Source organism: Brachycentrus maculatus, unplaced genomic scaffold (genome assembly GCF_059751285.1).
Source record: "Brachycentrus maculatus isolate JH-2025_06_01 unplaced genomic scaffold, ASM5975128v1 h1tg000482l, whole genome shotgun sequence".
NCBI classification, from domain to species: Eukaryota; Metazoa; Arthropoda; class Insecta; order Trichoptera; family Brachycentridae; genus Brachycentrus; species Brachycentrus maculatus.
Window position 1 is genome coordinate 296,750 of NW_028281229.1, and position 20,770 is coordinate 317,519.

The window sequence follows — 20,770 nt, forward strand, 5'->3', positions numbered from 1 at the left end:
AGAAAAAATATATAAAATGTACAAAAACATAAACATTGTTTTATCTTTTCTGCGACCTTTTTAACCTAATAAAGTTTGGAGCATAAATCAAGTAAGCAGTGGCGGATTTACCTAGTAAGAATTATTACCTGTAATTGTATATATAATATTAAATTAAAATGGAAATTACAAAGGTTCAAAGATATTTCGACGTGCCCTACGTAAGGTTCTCTAACTGCATTTTTGTCAATTTTGAGATATTTGGTGTATGTTGTCAACTGACTGTTAGCTACAAATATAAACAAACAAAAAATATAAATAAAATAAATTACGCCTAGTTTTCAGGCGTATTAGACACTATCTACATAGAATTTTTGAAATGAACTGAACTCCTAAAACGCTAACTACTTAATTTTGACAAAGCATAAAGTTTTATAATGATTAAATACATTATTTTATCGTGTTTTTTAATGTTTAAAACAAGTTTAAAATTTCAGATTAAACCTTTAATTAATAAAGAAAATACGTTGTAAAAATCTTCTAAGCTCTCTTCTGTAAAGTAACAGATTTGCAGATAGAGTACTTTACTTTGATTTGTATTACAATTTACCATAAGACTGATACATTCCAATAAGTTTCAAAGCTAAAAACAGTTTTAAATGAGGTCATTTTGCATGTTAATACTTAGTCTAGATCTCAAGCTTGTCTCAAGCGTTCAAATCAGAATGTGCTCAGCTGCTCAATTTTTTTTTATAATGCATATTGGATTTATTTCTTGTTTTTTAGAATATAAATTTAATTTTTATTCTTAACACCTTACCTTCCAATAACTCTTCTTTTTAACACCATACATTTATTTAGAATAAAAACTTATTTCTTCGATACAAAAACTGTGTTTTAAGAAAATAAAATCAATTATGTCAAATATTACCTGGATTTAGAGAAGATTAAGTTGCAATTTAACGAATACTGGGCCTTAAGATACAATAAGCAAAATTAATTTTGTTGAAATTTTTATAACTAAAAATAACTAACTTTTTAAAATTGATTTTTATACAAGAAAACCTATCCACCATAATTTCAATATTTTCGTATGCTTTCTTAACTAATTAACTACCAATCCTGTAGCTTTCTGTAAGGGTGGATAGAGATAATAGAACGCCACGCCAATCTGTCTTTGTAAACAATCTTCGCCTCTTCCACATTCATGCATCTTCTCTACGCAGCGATTATTATGACTCCTGAGCTGACCACTTTCAAATGTTTAAAATATTTGATCATGCTTAGTTTTCCTCTACCTTCATTACCAACTAAATTCGCCTCATAAATTGAGCTTTTTATTAAATGATAAAAAATATTTATTAAAAAAAAAAGGTAAAAAAAAACTTTTTGCGGTACATGTTATCTTTAAAAACAAAAGAATTTGAATCCTAAAAAGTCTACATCCATCTCTGATTAAGATTATAGCTGGTATGTAGAGATAGGTCTTGTATGTTTTATTACACTGTATTACGATATAAAAAGGTGTGTATTTTTTATGATGTTATATAATTTTGTTACAATACTCATCTATCTAACTTGTCCCCCTTCGTAGTTTTATAGTTAGCGCGCTTAATGCTACCGTAATGAAGTCCATAGGTTTAATTCCTAGAGGGTTCAAAATAAATATAGGGTGTTTTTTGGAGGTTTGGTTTTTAAACGAGCTATATTGTTTCTACAGACTGCCAATTTGTAGTCAGTACGTTTTGCCATTTCACCATGAACAGACTGAATGACCATTATGCACTTTGTAGATTCAGTGAATAGGCCGAAAACAAAATTCAGCTTAATCCTCTTTTTCAATGGAAAATTTCGGTCACTGATGAGGTACATTTTTGGTTAAATGGCTGTCAATAAGCAGAATTGCCACATTTGGAGTGGAGAAAACCCAGAAGCCTTTGTCGAGACACCCTTACATCAATTAAAAGTCACTGTTTGGTGTGCTCTATGGGCAGGTGGAATCATTGGCCCATATTTTTTTTAAGACAATGCCGGCCAGAATGTTACGGTCAATGGAGAGCGCTACAGAACCATGATTACTGACTTCTTCATTTTCACAATGATGCCATTGATGTGACAGAGCTGTGGTTTCAACAACATGGCGCAACATGCCACACAGCGGGTGCCACCATCAATTTATTGCGGAAAATTTGAATTTGTTTACCTCTAAGGAAGTACCTTATATTCATGACTTTTCACTTCAATATTTAGTTTATGTATTACGTGATCAGTCTTATACTTTAGGTCCAGTCTAGGATAATATTTAATAAATATTGAGTGAAAAACACTAATAATAGTAAAACAATTAATACTGATCAATATTTATACTTATCGATCCCCCCAGGAAATCAAATCCAGGACATCCAGCATGGTAGCCAAGAGAGGCAATTATGGAGGCAGAGATTTAACTTCTGAGAGATTAAAATTACCAAATGATATATGTATTTATGTTTCAAAGTTACCCTAGAACGGGCCTACTTGAGCTTTGATGTGTTACTTGAGCCCAGTACAAAAAAAGAGATTTAAATCTGTATTTGGTCTACAATAATGAACGTATTGTGACAATAAGTGTCACCTGTCAGGGAAACAATGAATAATGTTAATACGTTCATTATTGTAGACCAAATACAGATCTATTTTTTTTTGTACTGGGCTCAAGTAACGCATCAAAGTTCAAGTAGCCCCGTTTTACGGTGCGTAAATCGGCTGTAACTTGTACATGATTTTATTATACTTATGTCGCTTCGTTTCTCAAATTCTTTTTTCTTTGTCATGTCAGAGATACCCCTAGTCGAATATCTCTGGAGAGTATGTGTCCTTGCATCAGGCACCTCTAAGCAGCGCCTCAACTGTTCCAATTCCTGTCCAATCTCGTATATTCCGGAGTCAGATCTGCCTTCTGCCCACACCGCGTCGATTTTCTATCTAGCCTTTTATGATTGGCATAAATTAAATCATTATTTATATGTTAACTAATTAACCATCACGCCGCTTTCCCAAAGGGGTAGGCAGAGAGAATAGAACACCAAACCACTGTCTTTGCAAATATTCATCTCTTTCCACATTCATGCATCTCCTCATACATACCTGCCTATTATTTTGACTCCTAACCTGACCGCTCTCAAGTATTTGACATACCTGATCGTGCAAAGTTTTTCTCGGTCTTACTCTGCCTCTTTTTCCAACTACATTCGCCTCGTAAATTTGTTTTACCGTTCTTTCCTCACTCATGCGTTCCACATGTCCAAACCATCTCAATACACCTTTCTTAATTTTATCGATAATGCTTATCTCAGCCTTGATTCCTTCCTTATTTCACCATTCGAACATCTATCATATATCGTTTTGCTGCATATTCTTCTGAGAGATCACATTTTGACTACATTCAGTCTACTTTCATCCTTCTTTTGCCAATTCCATGTTTCACTTCCATACATTCTTCTTCTTCTTCTTCTTCCATGTTCGCTCCCTAGGTGGAGCATATGGCCAACGCGAGTCGTCTCCAAGTCACTCTGACACGCGCCATCTCCTTGGCTTCCTCCCAGGTCAGTCCGGCGTCTCGAAGTTCCGCTGAGTATAGTCGGTGAATGGTCGTCAGCGGCTTTCCGGGGCGCCGGAATCTGGAATCCCCCCCTCATGTCTCTTCTCCTTCCATACATTAGGGTTGTGAAAAACAAATAAGTGGGGAAAAAGAATAAAATAAAAGAATTACAAATGTTTAACACAAGTTTATTACGGTTGTATAATGTTTATGATAAGCGTACAATTCAGCAAACAAATAGTAAACCAACAGTGAGAAAATTTACAAATCTACCAAACGCAAAGCCGAGATCCTAAACTAAAGAAATGAAAGTACAAACGTGTTGGTTTATTTACAAGTATCAGCTTACATAGTAAACTTCCATACCAAATAAAACTAATGAACAATATAATCGCTTATATTTTTGAAGGGAAAAAAGTCATAATATAAAGTGGGTAGGATAAAAATTGCCAAACGCAATTTTGTTTCATTACAATTTGTAAAAACTTTTGCAGTGAACAAACCATGATGACTGGTCGAGAAAAGTGTCTTTAGTAATAAAAAAATTGTCATTTGAGAATAAAATAAGAATTTTGTAATTACAGCTATGAGTTTCTTAAGACTATCTTACACATTTTAGATATAGTTCGAAATAGCTAAACACACTTTTAGTGTATTATGTATGGTATAAGGAAATAATGTGTTTTTAAAAGCTTTGACAATCGGTATTAAGATCTAAAAATATAATATAATAATTCACCAATGGAAAAAAGCTTTATTAGGGATAATGCATGTGTTCCTAAGTATTTGTAGGAGTCGATGTTTTACGAAAAGGTCGTGAATATTGAGACCTTACTCTCTAATGTGTGAAATATTCAAACAGAAAATATTTTAACACTCAAAAAAATTGTCTTAGTTGTATCACAGTATAATTTTGATATTATCGTAGAAAAATACTGAAAGCATATCATCCGCAAATACTTGAAATACGAACCATTGTACTATTGGCAAAAGTTGAGATAGATTTAACACTTTGTGTGCCGATGGCCTTAAATTTACCAGTACAATAGATAAACCAGTACAGTGTACAATAAAACACACACAAGTACTGGATATATTTTGATGAAATTTCAAACGCATAGAAATTATGTACCGGAGTAATCAATTAGAATGGTGCTGTTCAAAACATGGCATTCTATAGAGTGGAACACAATAAAATCCCCAAATAAAGCAGTTTTCACTTCTCCGTTGGTGGCACATATTCTATACGGTCTCGTGAGAATTGTTCTCACTCCCAGCACTAAATAACAGCTTTACTTTACGCTTCTTCGTGTCCGTTTACTGTGTTTCCTGGTGGGTCCATCTCAGGTGCACGTAGGAGAAATGCCAATGGGGATATTTGGATTTGCCTTCTCAGTTTGCCCGCCGCACTTTGAGACAGCAAGCGGCCACGAGGCGCCCGTTGAATCGCCTGACAAAGCGGCCGCAAGCTTCCGGAGAGTTGAAGACGGCCGTGGCGCTGTTGTCCTCCGACATTGTCACCTGCTGGAAACACCAACTGTCGTAACTCTTTCACCAATGCGCTCCTCCCGCTCTCCCGTTACCCCATAACGCTACACTCTCCACAGAGAAGATGCCAATTTGTCAAGGACCCATGAAAATCCACCCGAAGTGGGCGCTTTACCGCGCAAATAGTGCCCTGGTATGTGCGACACATTAAACGTGCAATATTGAGTGTCCAGCCATAATTCCAAACAACACTAGTTGCGTAGCATAGCGCGCCTGTGTAAAAGACACTAGTACATACGACAATCCAACAGAACATATTAATCAGCAATCCCGTGGCAAAAGGTTGTACATACATTCATTTTTCAAGTTTCTTCTCAAAAAAACATATTCAAGATATACCTCTAGGATTTATACAATTAATAAAATTTATACAATACAATAATAAAAATAAATCACTCTTCTGAGAAGCAGCGCTGAATGCATTTTACAACGTTTTGCCGTGAAAGTACTGAAATATAGAATAAATAAAATATAAGGGGTAATACGTATCAATAAAGGCAAATGTACATTTATACCGTAAATTTCACTCTTCAAACATTAACAGAAAGGTAAAAATTGTAGTTAGCAATATGCATTTGATAGCTAGTGAGTGATATTCATAAATTTATATAAGAAAAATTAAATATTCATAAATTTATATACTTAAGAAATCTAAAAATACGGCATGTATAACTGAATGGATAAAAATGTACCATTATTTAAAGATTAAACTGAATAAAATATATATACATATATTATTTCTATTATTGTATCCAGAATATACACTAAATAATTTATAAACCTTGGCAATCGATAAAGTTAAATAATTTGAAGTCTTGAAAATAAACATCTTAAAAATCCTGAAAATGGACACTATTGATACCCTCAAATGGACACTAAAAAAGTCCTGAAAGTGTACACTTTTGAAACCCTTAAATGGACACTAATAAAGTCCTGAAAATGGACGGTTTTGAAACCCTCAAATGGACAGTAACAATGTCTTGAAAACTGACACTTTTGAAACCCTGAAATGGACACTCAAAAAAGTGATGAAAATTGAGTATTTTCAAGTTCTAAAAAAATGGACACATTTAAAATCCTGAATGAGATAATTGTCAAGTCATGAAAAAAACACATAGAAATTAGTGAAAGTATGCTGAATTAGTTCAAAAACAAGAAACTAACATCAAATAATACTGAATGCCAAGAAAATTTATAATTTATCAAGTATTTAAATATATTATATACGACTCCATCCCGCAAAAATTACTGTGGCAACCCACACATATAATGTACATCGAATATGGCAACTCAAGCTCAACGTAGCGAGCTACCTTCACGAGACCAGAAACGAACGGAACGAGCGAGCCCGCGACACTTCGTCGCCACCCGTCCTCAGATCGACACGTACTTCAACTGTTCTCATATTAGAGTCACGCGATTATCCTTAAGTATTTTCTTGATTGTAATTTGATAGAACTAAATAAATTTGTGTTAAAAGTAATCCGCTTTCATCTTGCTTCCCTTCTGATAAATTAAAGTGGTATTCAACTAGAAACCATATTACTAACAATTATTATGATGCCCTTTCTCTGCTAAAATATGTTCAATCAAAACTATCAATAAATTAAATTTAAAAAAGAAGTATTTAGTGAAAGAGTAAGGTCAGCATAGGACTTTTCAGCTAGTGATTTTAGTCTGAAATAGGATGATACAGCAATTTGGCAAACAACACTCTCATTTTGAGCGGGTAAAAGCTTAGTATAAACATAATGCGTGGAATTCTTAACATAAGTTAGTTCCTACTTTATTCACATTCATCAAAACAAGGAATCGGTGGATTTTCATTTCGTTTCCTCTGTTTTAGTGATTTCCAATAGCAATCGGTTCAAGAGATTCGAGTTGAGGAGTTGACAAAATTAGCATCTAAACAGTGTTTAATAGACATATAATTAGCGTAGATTATCTATGTGCATATATATGTATATTTATATATATATATATATATATATATATATATATATATATATATATATATATATATATATATATATATATATATGTATGTATATATTATTATATATATTTTATATATATATGTATGAAATTTCAATATTTTATGCAATATTCTAACATATCACTCACTCCTTTCAAGAACGTCATAAATCAAAAATTGTCAATTTTCAGTTGTGTATGTTTTCGAAATGCCCAGAAAATGTACTATATCCCAGCAAAAAGGCATATTTTTAACTTAATATTTACCAGCTACAGGGCAGAAAATGTTGTTTTTGCATTTTGAAGACAAGGTATTGTTTAATTATTTTTTTTAAATATATTTAATATTTTTCAAATGGAAAAAAAAACCTTCAGGTTTTACCTAAAAAGATCTGTTGCACAGTAAAAAGTTCAATAAGTGGCTTGATATTTATTTTTAATACATTGTGTTATATTTTTAAACTTTTTAAACGTTCTCCTGAAAAATCAAGTTTTTTGACGTTCTTGAAAGGAGTGAGCGACATATCAAGACAGATATGTCTAAAAGACTTGTATGATACAAACATATTATTATAAAATGTTATTTTGTATAAAGAGATCACTCAAACCAGCCTATGGCAAGTTGTAAGCCCTGTAAATACGCAGACTTCATATAATATAAATATATTATATTCATAGAATACATCAAATATGAAAAATAAAATAAACATATTTATACAAAGGAAATATTAACATGTATAAAAAAAGTAATAATAATAAATCTATTAAAACAAAATGAACTTCAAAATACATTTTGTAGGTGAATTTCAGATTTTTTATTTTTGTACTACAGTTTAGGGAAGAATCGACACTCCCAATGAGATGTAAATAAAAACTGAAATAAATAGAAATCCGAAATTGACAAATTAAATAATACTATGATGAATAAAAAAAAAAAAAATAAATAGCCGACTGGGAATTGCTTTATCCTAAAATATACATATATGATTATGTAAAAATTGGAAAACAGTTCTTCAAAAATAACTTCATAAAGAATGTTTTCCCACTTTATTAAAAATGGAATTATATGTATAGTACTTATCAATTCTCGGATAGTGATTAGATGTTATTTAAAATACATTTCAATAAAGAGTACAAATATGTAGAAAAATAACTTTATATATACATATATATATATATATATATATATATATATATATATATATATATATATATATATATATATATATATATATATATATATATATATATATATATATATATATATATATATATATATATATATATATATATATATATATATATATATATATATATATATATATATATATATATATATATATATATATATATATATATATATATATATATATATATATATATATATATATATATATATATATATATATATATATATATATATATATACTTATATATATATATATATATATATATATATATATATATATATATATATATATATATATATATATATATATATATATATATATATATATATATATATATATATATATAATTGCATAAAAACAGCACAATCCTTGTTTTTTATTATTGTTGGATATGATAATAATAACAATCATGTTGCAGTAAGTAAACTAAGTAAGTAAATATATATAGATTTCTTAAAATAGCCTTCAAGATGAATATATGGAGACAAATAAAGACATAAATATAATAAAGACAACAGCACTATGAATATTTTTAAAACCATCTGTTTGATAAATAAATTCACCAGTTTTCGAATCCGATTCACCAGTTTGCAAATTAGATTCACCAGTTTCAAATCAAATTTACCGGTTTGCAAATTCGATTCACATGTTAGCAAATCAGATTCACCGGTTTGCGAATCAAATTCACCAGTTCGAAAATCAAATTCACCAATTTGCAAATTCAATTCACAAGTTAGCAAATCAGATTCACCAGTTCGCAAAATCAATTCGCAAGTTGGCAAATCAGATTCACCAGTTTGAAAATCAAATTGACTTGTTTGCAAATTAAATTTGACAGTTTGCAAATCAAATTCACCGGTTTCCAGATAAAATTCACCTCAAGGAATAACTCACAAAGCTTCAATTCCAGTCTTATCCGCGGGATAGTAAGGAAATGGAAGGTAGACGTGAAATATACATCACAAACGCCCAGGCCAATTGAAAATAAATATTTATTGAAATCATTTTGTGCAATTGACAGGAATCCAACCCGCAATGCCAGTTTCTCGTTTACATTAAACGTAATATGTGAAAGGGTGAATTTGATTTGAAAAAGGCAAATTGACCTAAAAAGCGAGCATTTCGCAGTAGTAAATGTATTCCAAAAACTTTAAAAACTAAATAAGAATATCACAGTACTATTTTTAATTCATTGTGAACAACTTTTGTAGTATTCAATACCTTCCGAACATCGAGAAAACTAAATAAAAATATCACAGTAAATTATTTTTGATTTAAACATGCTTTAATTATTGTCAGTTGAATAGTGAGTTAGTCGTTACAGCTCTATTGCTGATTCAGTGGGGACGACTGTTGTAGTATTGAATGCCTTACGAATATCGGGAAAACTAAATAAAAATATCACAGAATTTGGGGAAGATTAATGTGAAAGCAATGTCACATTCACAGCAAATTGGGGAAGACTAATGTGAAAGTAACGTCACATTCATGGCAAATTGGGGAATACTAATGTGAAAGTAACGTCACATTCACGGCAAATTGGGGAAGACTAATGTGAAAGTATCACTATATTAACAGCAAATTTGTAGATCCATTACGTCTCGTAAAGTTTACATAAAATCACAGTATAAACAAGAATAATTTCGGAAAGAAGTTCAATCTACATAGGTAACATTAATATCACAGAAATGTCTAAATATGTTCTATCCAAACACATTCTCATTTGTAATTTGAAACGAAAATGTGGTCAGAAACGATGTTTGCACGCGTATTGCATGTCAAAATATTTTCTTATCTACATATTGTTAACTTTTCTATAAAAAAACATCAAGCGTTTAAGAGTTTAAAAAAAAAATTGAGTTATTGTGTGAAAACACCCTAATATCTTGTCTGCACAGGTGTAAAATAATTAACTTTTTACTGCTTACTTTTTAACATTTTTTTAGATTTTCATTCGACATATTATGACAAAATCTTAACACACTAAGGACGGGAAAGGTATTTCTACCCGTTGGGTCGATTGATGCTTAAGGACGGGAAGGGTATTTTTACCTCCTGCGCGGCCTCATTACAAAGTCAGAAAAGAAGGAATTATTTAATGTTTTTATAAGAATATTATGTACCAATCTCTTTGTTAAGGTCTTAACTATATGTACACAATTATCAAATCCTTTCTAGCGCTCTGCAGGCGTAAAAAACACCAGTCCTTAGTGTGTTAATAAGACAAAATATAATAATAAAATTGATTATTCTTCAGATAACTCATTCGCAATATCACCTAATAGAGAGCATTGGATATATTACATGCATACATAAAAAATATCATAATTTTATATTTTAATACTAATATCAATGTAAAATCTGTAAATAAAATTTACATAGAAACACAGAAAATAAAATACACCTACATATAAAAAAAATATTGGAACGTGGAATATAAACATAGTTTAAATAGCATAAACACTCTTTAACCCTTTGCAGACCGACAAAACAATACAATTTAGGTGATTTTTGTATTTCAAAATCGAATAAACATTGAATGTATTTCTGCAAATGATTAAAATCCCCGATGGCATTTTTTTTGTAATTTAGATACAAGGAATGAAAGCGGACATTAAGGTTTAAAAATATACATAGATATTGCATGCACAAGTAGTGAAATTTAAAAAAAATACAAATACATAAAATTTAAATGATCTTGATATCCCATAAGGTTAAATCCGTTAAAGGCAAAATCGATAAATAATATGACTCAATGACACTGTAAGCCGTAAATATTTGACAATAAAAACAGAAAAAATGCCTTTATTTGACTCTATTATTGATAAGTTTTTTTTATGATTTATTGAACATAGTAAATAACTCAAAAACATAATCTAACGGTTTTTATCAAATCTTTGCAAATTAAAGTACCAACCACAATAGTTGAGGATATCAATATATGAGGGATTATAGATATACCAAAACAAGATAAGTACAAAATGTTTACACAGATGTCAGTCATTTAAAAATAAATAATTATAAGTTGCCGAAGAAAATTCTCCTTGTCTATTATGTACAAGGATTTATAGCATATTCAGTTTATAAATCTTAAAAATGATAGTGAATGAGCATAGTTCATAATAAAGGAATAAGGTTGATCCTTAAAAACAATACAATAGATACAATGGATTCAATATCTTATATCAATGAAGATTTGTCACATGTCATTGTCATCTTGTCATATTTTCTGAATAAGACAACACTAAATCTGATAAATCTTTATGTCCTATTGCCTCATCAATTTATATACTCATCGATATGTCAAGTTATTTGATGTTGCGATAAATCTATACTCGGGTTTTACAAAGCACTGAGCCCCAACAAAAATGAGCCATTTGAAGGGCTCGGGAGATCAAAGTGCCAACCCTTATTTTATACAAATCCACGACTTACAAAATTAAATTATATATATATTATAAAACAATTATATCATTTTTTCCACTATTATTTTATTAGGCCAATGACCGGGTTTCGTTGTTACCGACATCATCACTGGTCAAAAAAATCAAAAATTAAAAAAAAAATAATATATAGCTGTTGTTTTATTGTATAAAATGCAGTTACACTATGAAATGACTATATAATATAATAATAAAAAATGAAATGACTACAAAACTTAAATTAAATAAGTAAATAATTAGAGGCATTTACCATTTACTTATCTTAAATTTAATTCATACAAATTTGAACATAGAAAAAATTCTATCATTGAATCCTATTGAGAAATTTCTCTAGATCCTTGAAAAAAATTGTAGGAATTAAAAAATATTATAGTAGTTTGGCCACCTCCGCAATATAGTGGTCAGCACTTTTGGCTACCATGCTGGAGGTCCTGTGTACAATTCCCGGAGGAATTAAAATAAATTTTCAGTGATCATGGTACCTGAAGCAAAGAACTGATCACAGTGGCCTTTGCATAATTAACAAAGTAGAATGTTAAAGCAATATATTTAACTAAATAACCATCACGCCGCTTCCACGCAGGGGTAGGCAGAGAGAATAGAATGCCACTCCACTCTGTCTTTGCAAACATTCTTCGCCTCTTCCACATTCATGCATCTCAATTGAATTTTAGAAAACAAATTCACATTTTTTTTTACCTATCTCCTTATCATTCATTGTTCACTTATTGTAATAACACTACCGGTTTCGGAATGACGATTCCCAACTCTAGACTATGGTCTACAGTTGACCCAACCCTAAGTGAGTTTTTGAGTGGTATTACACAAAGTGAACGATGAATGATAACAAGTGTTATATTACCATACCACACCACAAAGTTAATAATATATTTTTTACCATTTATATAAAATTAGTTTTTCTTAGTCATATATCACAGATAGCCTGAGTATTAAAAAATTAACACTTATAACAGATTATCGATAGAGAAAATTATCACAACAATATTCAATAATTGTATCTTCGACAAAAGTAACCGAGTACGGTGAGAGATTCACATATCCTATTAAATAAAGACGGTCGATATATTTTGGTCAAAAATACAAAACTGTGTAAACTAAGGTGATTAGTTTAGACAGGGTAATTAATTAATTTCTTAACTAACTGAGGCATAATTATTTCATAGCGTAATATGTAACAAATTCAAGCGTAATAACATTTTCACACCGTCTTCCCTAAGTAACTTACATACATATTTTTTTTACAAAAACTTCATTAGTTTGCTGAGTATATCCCGGAACGGAGAATACTAATTTTGCAAATGCATACATAATACCCTTATATCGACTGTTTATTGTCAAAACATATAGACAATGATACAGTTGAAATATGCATTTCTATAAATATTTTTATTAAATATATATTATAGCAAAATATCCACGGTGACTGCAATGCGAGTTGGCGACGGGTCTGGAGATCTTGATTTAAACTAACACTATGACTAGCTTAGTGTATAAACATACCGCAGGAATATCACATTCAACACATTGCTCCCAGCAAAAATATATATTTTTAAAAAGTTAAAGAAAAATCTTGTTAATTGTAAAACGATAACTGGAATTTTACAAATAAGAAAATTTTTGTCAATTTGAAAAAGTGCGTTGATTTAAAACATAGTTTGTTTTTTTTTTCTTTTAACTGACTCAATTGCCTATTTCATTGGATAAAAAAATATAATACAAATTACTCTAAAAAATTATCAACGCGCTACAAAGGAGATGAATGTAGTAATAAAAAAATTAAAACTAAACTGGGTCACTTCAATTTTGAATTAACGAGTTTTTAGTGTATGTATTTTAATACATAGTACTAAAATAAATTGTAAAGAATACCTACAAATTTCTATAAAAACTGAGAATTATATTCAATATTTTTCATGCCATTTTTCGATGGTTGTCATATTATAGACTTTTAAAAATATAATAAACAAATATTGAACTGCATAAAAGGTAATCGTAGGAGAAAAAAACAAGTGTTGTGAAATACATATGCAATCCATTTATAATGCATTTACAAAATGCTTAAAAAGCCTAATATTGATGCCTAGTAATATAATTTGATACAATTATTTTCTTTTCAAATGTATTACATAATTATTTATATTTCATCATACACATAATTACAAATTAAAATCATGTGCCATCACTGAATTTTCCCGTGACGAGGACACATTTTACAGTATCTTTTCTTTATCTTTTTAAATATTTTTTTAAGTATCATTTCGTAGTCACCTTTCATAAGTTGCCGAAATTTCTCCTATAATTGTGGTATACAATCTGATCAATTTTATTTTTGTTTATGTTCTAAAGTTAAATTAGTTGATCATATCGCTCACTCCTTTCAACAACGTCATATATAAAATATGGTAAATTTTCAGTTATGCATGTTTTCGGCATGCCCAGAAAATGTACTATTTCCCAGGAAAGCGGTATATTTTTAAATTAATATTTACCCCTACAGGGCAGAAAGTGTTGTTTTTGCAATTTGAAGAAAAGTATTGTTTAATTATTTTTTTAAATATGTATACTAAATATTTTTCAAATGGAGAAAAAACATTCAGGTTTTACCTTAAAAAGGTCTGTTGCACATTAAAAATTTCAATAAGTGGCTTGATATTTATTTTTAATACATTTGACTATATTTTTACTACTTTAAAATCTCCTGAAAAATCAAGTTTTTTGATATGTGACGTTGTTGAAAGGAGTGAGCGATGTGGTAGGTTATTTGGCATAATATGATGACAACACTTTATGTGACAGGAAATACAAATTCCGCAATATTGCCAACCGTAGTAGAATGGCATAAATGACTTTAGATCAAATTATTATTTGATTGGAAGTTGAGATCTTTAAAATCGAAATTAACTTACTTTTACTGTACATACTAATTCTATTGGCGGGATACATTTTGATTATACTAGGTTATAATATTGCATTACATATAGAATATCTTGTGTCTTTTATGTGACTGGATACTGTTTACCTTCCAGCCGTTGCACATAATAAATAAATTATCAATTTATAAATGTGTCGCAACAAAATATAGTGTAACTCGGTTATAACGGCCTTGGCTGTCGCGTCAACTCACTTTTTACGACCAACGTTACTTTTTAGCAAGGCTGGCTAATTACTATATATATTAGCATTATCAAAATATGAATAATGTCAACCTCGGTTATAGTGTTAATGTCGCCATAACCAATGGCAGGGATCTTCTGTAGGCAGTGGCGTGCAGTATTTTTAATTAGGGTAGGCAGTAGGGTTGGTTAAGGATAAGGCATCGTAGGCACGCGAGTAATCCAAGGCAGGCACTGTTTTTTTGCCTATATAAAATGCACGCCTCTGTCTGTAGGTACAATATGTACATGTGCGAACAACATGCTCAACACGATAGTGTCACGAGCTACCACACTCGAAGCAGTTCAGCATTTATACAGAACCACAGAAACAAAGTATTTTTATGAAAGAACAGTTCAGAAATTACGGACTTCTTTTGATAATAGCCGTGCAGCTAACGTGATATTCAATATATCTAACGTGATATCAAACTGTTTTCCTTTTTAAATGAACTGTATGTTGCCTTTATATCTAACTGTTTTCCTTTTTAAATGAACTCTATGAACTCATATTGCCAAACTTTATAAAATACATAAAACACTTATTTCGTTTTTAACCACATTTATTTTTGGTATTTTTTTTTCAACCAGCTTTGACAAGCACCTTTATTGAGTATGTATGTATCTTCAGGGATGGATACATACTCATCAATCATATGTATAAAATAGTATCCGTCCCTGAATATGACAAGGTGCTAGTTGAAACCAGTTGGAAAAGGGTACCAAAAATAAAAGTGGTTTAAAACAAAGTTTTAGTTTTACTAATTTTATAAAGTTATAAATATGCCGCAAAGTATCAGGAAAAATTATTGAAATAAGTATAGCTAGTTTTACATAATTAATTCAACGCAATGTCAATGAATTACATATATATTAATTAGTAAGCTTTTTTTTTTAAACTTCATTCTTTAGCGTTTTGAAAAAGCCTCAGTACATATCACTCACTCCTTTCAAGAACGTCATAAATCAAAAAATGTGATTTTTCAGGAGAACGTTTTTAAAGTTTGAAAATATAATAGAATGTATTAAAAATAAATATCAAGCCACTTATTAAACTTTTTACTGTGCAACATATTATTTTAGGTAAAACCTGAACGTTTTTTCTCCATTTGAAAATTATTTAATATATTTAAAAAAAATAATTAAACAACACCTTTTCTTCAAAATGCAAAAACAACACTTTTTGCCCTGTAGCGGGTAAATATTAAGTTAAAAATATGCCTCTTTTGGTGGGATGTAGTACATTTTCTGGGCATTTCGAAAACATGCACAACTCAAAATTGACAATTTTTGATTTATGACGTTCTTGAAAGGAGTGAGCGATATGTGGAGGTCTTCCCCAAAACGTTACATTTCCGTTATAAGTGATTTTAGGTAATCGGGAATTCTAGCTTGTAAAATTATTAAGTTTTAATGCTATTTAACGATTTCAGATTGGTTTAACGCAGGATTGGTCACGTTTTGTTGCAACTTTAATTAAAATTCCGATAGAATACAGTAAACTAAAATATTTGTGAAAACAATCTATTTCGTATATATATATACTAAATAGTACCCCTTCGATGCCATTTTAACCGGGTTCCACTGTATACAATTAGACGCCGCTCTCACTGTCTGAAAGTGAGAGGCAGATGATATATTGTTTAGGAAAATGCCATCGGGGATAAGCGGAGGTCAGTTGAAACATTCTATGCATGTAGATACCTCCACTTCGGGGCCGCACAGCGAGAGCAGCCGGGCTTCCGTCATGCCGGGCGGCAGCCCGCCCACGAGCGCCACGCAGTCCCGGGGGCCCGGCGCGGCGCCCCCCGCCGCCCCCCCCTCGCCCTCCCTCTCCACCACCACGAGCGGGGGCCTCGCGGCGCGCCCGAGGACCACCCTGCGGCCGCCCGCAGCCCCGCCCCTGCTCTTGTCCTCGGCCTGCTGGCTGTCTGCAGGGGGCGGGGCCTTGCGCTTGGAGTTGGAGTCTCTGATCACGGCCGATATGGCGCGGGCGGCGATCGGAGCCGTACGCTCCAACTAAAAAACCATTGTAAAATTATTGTATACACACATCTATGTATAATATAGATGAAACGGATATCTGGTAACTATCCACACCAGACATCCATTAAGTTAATATATATATATATATATATAAAATAATATATTTAAAACCCTTATCCGCACCCCAATGGTGCATAGGGCACTGCTTTATATAAACGCAGTGTTATCTTGATCGTTTACACATGAAGGAAAGGTGATCAGCCCCAGTCCAGGGTAATATTGAATAGGTATTAGTGAAAAAAATCACATATATTTATTTGACCCCCTGGGAATCGAACCTGGGACCTCCAGAACGGAAGCCGAGCGTGCTGACCATTGCACTACGGAGGCGAAGTTAATATAATATCCTAATTATTTTTCACTCTAATATTTATTCAATATCACCCTGGACTGGTACTTGAAGCGGAGGGCTGATCAACTTTCTTTCGTGTGTTAACGATCGAGATAACACTGCATTTATATGATGCAGTGCCCTATGCACCATTAGGGTACGGATAAGGGTTTGAATGAATGAATGAAAATGTGATTAGTACACGACCTTAATTAGTTAATGCGGATTTATGAAAAAACCGCCAGACAACGATGTGTTAACACACTGTGAGTGTTTTTTACAACTGCGGACCGCTTCCGGCGGTATTTGATAATTATGAACATATAGTTAAGACCTTAACAAAGATATTGGTACATAATGGATAAATTTAAACGTTGTGTTTCACTCTCTCTCGCTGCTCGCTGATAGTGTGTGAACGAGACGTGTATTTACCAGTGCTTACTATATGTTATTTTATGTTTAAGACTTTTTGTTTCTCTATTAGTGTATTATTTAGTGTATTTTTAAATTAGATACTGTATATGTGTATTATGTTAAAGGCATAAGCCATTCAATAAATAAATAATATTCATATGAAAACATGAAATATGTAATTCCTTCTTTTCTGATTTTGAAATGATCCTGGCGCATAAAGTAAAAATACCCCTCCGGTTATTAACCTTTTAACCGCGTTCACTTTGTTCCTGAGAGACGCCCGTGCGCGGCGGTATTTCGCCGTTTTTTAAATGATTACTTTTACCATGTATTTAGTTAAGAAATGATTTATTTTCCTAAGCAAAAACGTTCAATTGGATTCATTGTGCCTTTTTGGTACTCTATAATACACTCATGTAGCATTATTCTTGAAATATATCGTAATATAAACAAATAAGATCATAACATAAATAAATCAAAGCACGCATCGTGTGTCACTCTTACCCACTGGCGATGCGTAGCGTCGAGAGTGAGACAGATATAGGGCATGATTATGGCGCGGACTAATTAAAGAAAAATGAGGGATCTGTTCTTTTATTTATCCTTGTGATGTTACAAATTATTAGTCAGATATTTCAACAGATGTCATAAGCCCAAGGATTGATGTATTATTTTATCCAAAGTTCCACACCATGAAAAAATCCCTCCAAGTTGAACTTAGGTTCGAAACTTGGAGTAAAGTAAAAACACAAACGGTTATGTCAGCCGCGTGCAGGGAATGTTTTGTGAAAACACATACGGTAATGCGAGCCGCGTGGATCCGGTTAAGCAACAATCGACCGAACGGGTAGAAATACCTTTCGCGTCCTTATTGTATTAATAACAAAAAAAATTGTAACTCAGACCAATCAGACAATGGATTATTCATCCTACGGATGACATATTAAAATCCTGGAATAGTCAGAAATCGATATTCACAGAAAGCAATTAATAATACGTTACCTTTTGCTCTGTAAATGTGGACCTCCACTTGTTGGGGGAGTCTTCACGGGATTTGTCTGTTGAAATTAAAAATAATATTAATAATTTTTTACATCTCATCAAAGATGAAGAAGAATATGGAAGTCTGGGCATTTACGGGGCTTACGACCGTCATAGGCTGGTTTAAGTGATCACTTTACACACGTGTAACATTCACCAATTCTACCCATTATTGACAACCACACTACTCAAATTCTTGGAAGTTCTATATATATGAACCAATTTAGAAACCTTGTTCATGAATCACTAGAACTTCACTAGAGACATCTATTGGTGAGATGTAAAGAAGCTTTTTACTAAGCAGAAACTCTTATATTAGTATGTGAGATCCGAATCCTGGATTATAATCACACACATGAGAAACGCCAGAAAATACCATTTTCATTTTCCAGATTTTGTGAACAAGTATTTGGACACACTCAAAATGTTGTAAATAACATTAATATTAACAAATAAAATAAAATAGAGATTTCGATACCATTCATGGTTAAATAATTTAGTAAAATAAATTTAAAATAGCGTAAGAGGACCTAGGATAGATCCTTGTGGTATACCAGTGGATACGGAATGATTGAGGGATTTTTTTTTATTAACACTCTCCTTATCATTCATGGATTTTATATTGTTTATTTTATAAAATCTAATCTAATAACTTTTATTCTTATATTTTTTTATTTGACATCTCAAGATATACGAAGAATGGAAGTCTTTTTTTTTTTTTTTGAATTGCCTAACGTCCAAGTGACTCTGAAATCTAGCTACGGCTTATGCAACACCGTTTATCATGTCCCTACTCAGGCTTCAACTTTATAAGTTTCATAGCCTATGCCTACTTGTGAGTGGATTTACTCTTTATGTTTAAAGTTACTATAATTTCATGTAATTCATGAGTGAAAATTCTAGGCAAAAACACTCGCTGAAGAATGGAAGTCTGGGTTTTTATAAATATTTAGACATGTATTTTTTTTGTTGAATATTGAAAGCATCAACTTTGTGGATCATAGTGATATAATTTTTTGAGAAATAAAAAGACTTTGTTTTTTGATCCACTCACATTTTTATTAACAACCAACTAATTTCAGCGACTGTTTAGTCATAAATAAATCCTTAAGAGGGCAACAGGTTGTTGCCGAAACTAGTTGGTTGTTAGTAAAAATGTGAGTGGATCAAAAAACAAAGTGTTTTTATTTCTCAAAATAATATATCTATTTTCTTATTCAACTATGTTGAGGTTTCAAAAAAAAATGTTAAAAAACCTCTAAGTGGAGAAAACTAATATTTAGACACTCAAAACGTTTTGTATATTAAAAGCATTGTTAACTTTGTGGTTTGGTAATATAACACTCTCCGTATCATTTACCACAAAAATGGTATTACACAAAGTGAACGATGAATGACAAGGAGAGTGTTACTCAAAATGTTGTTTCCGTATTATTCTTCAGCTATGTTGAGATGTCAATACACAAAGCTTCCAATAAAAATTGGATTTGGTTGAAAATTGGCCAACGATTTCGACAAGTCATCACCTTTATCGATCGGTTTGTCTTTGCCACCCTCGTAGATGATCTTCTTGCGCTGTATGGCTGGAGCAGACACAGCGGGGGCGGTGGTGTCCTCGTTGTTCCGAGCTAGCTTGTTGCGCAGGTCCTGTTTGCCATTGGCCTCACCGGGGACCGCCCTCTTCACTCTAAAATCACAAAAAACATGATAAACAATCCTTGAATTGTTGGGTAATATTTCCAAAATTAAACAAGGTTTATTGGATTTAATTCTACATTTATTTATGTATATGTTTACATGTGACGCGTTTCGTCTTATGAAGACACCGTCAAACACTCGATAATGTCTTAATAAGACGAAACGCGTCACATATTAATATATACATAAATAAATGTAGAATTCAATACAATAAACCTTGTTTAATTTTGGATATATTACCCAACAATTCAATATGGAATTCTACCAACTGTCTGCAGTTACAATAAATAAACAATCCTTCGTATATTCATGGCGAAAGCTAACCTAGCAGGCAATTTAGAGACAGCCAACAG

At 31.7% G+C, this 20,770-nt stretch overlaps 1 protein-coding gene across 2 annotated transcripts in view; it reads right to left on the reverse strand.

Moving 5' to 3' along the window:
• Positions 1-3,731: 3,731 nt before the first annotated feature.
• Positions 3,732-20,770, reverse strand: part of LOC148302085 (uncharacterized) — a 31,892-nt gene continuing 14,853 nt past the window's right edge. Inside the window, exons 10-13 of one of the 2 annotated variants that reach the window (XM_088272183.1) lie at positions 20,246-20,406; positions 18,681-18,736; positions 16,592-16,906; positions 3,732-5,080 (exon numbers count right to left, since the gene is read on the reverse strand). In XM_088272183.1, coding sequence (XP_088128309.1) covers positions 4,952-5,080; positions 16,592-16,906; positions 18,681-18,736; positions 20,246-20,406 — 661 coding nt within the window. In that variant the 3' untranslated portion in view covers positions 3,732-4,951. Of the gene's footprint in view, positions 5,084-16,591; positions 16,907-18,680; positions 18,737-20,245; positions 20,407-20,770 lie in introns of both variants that reach the window. The other variant, XM_088272182.1, reaches the window with a different exon arrangement.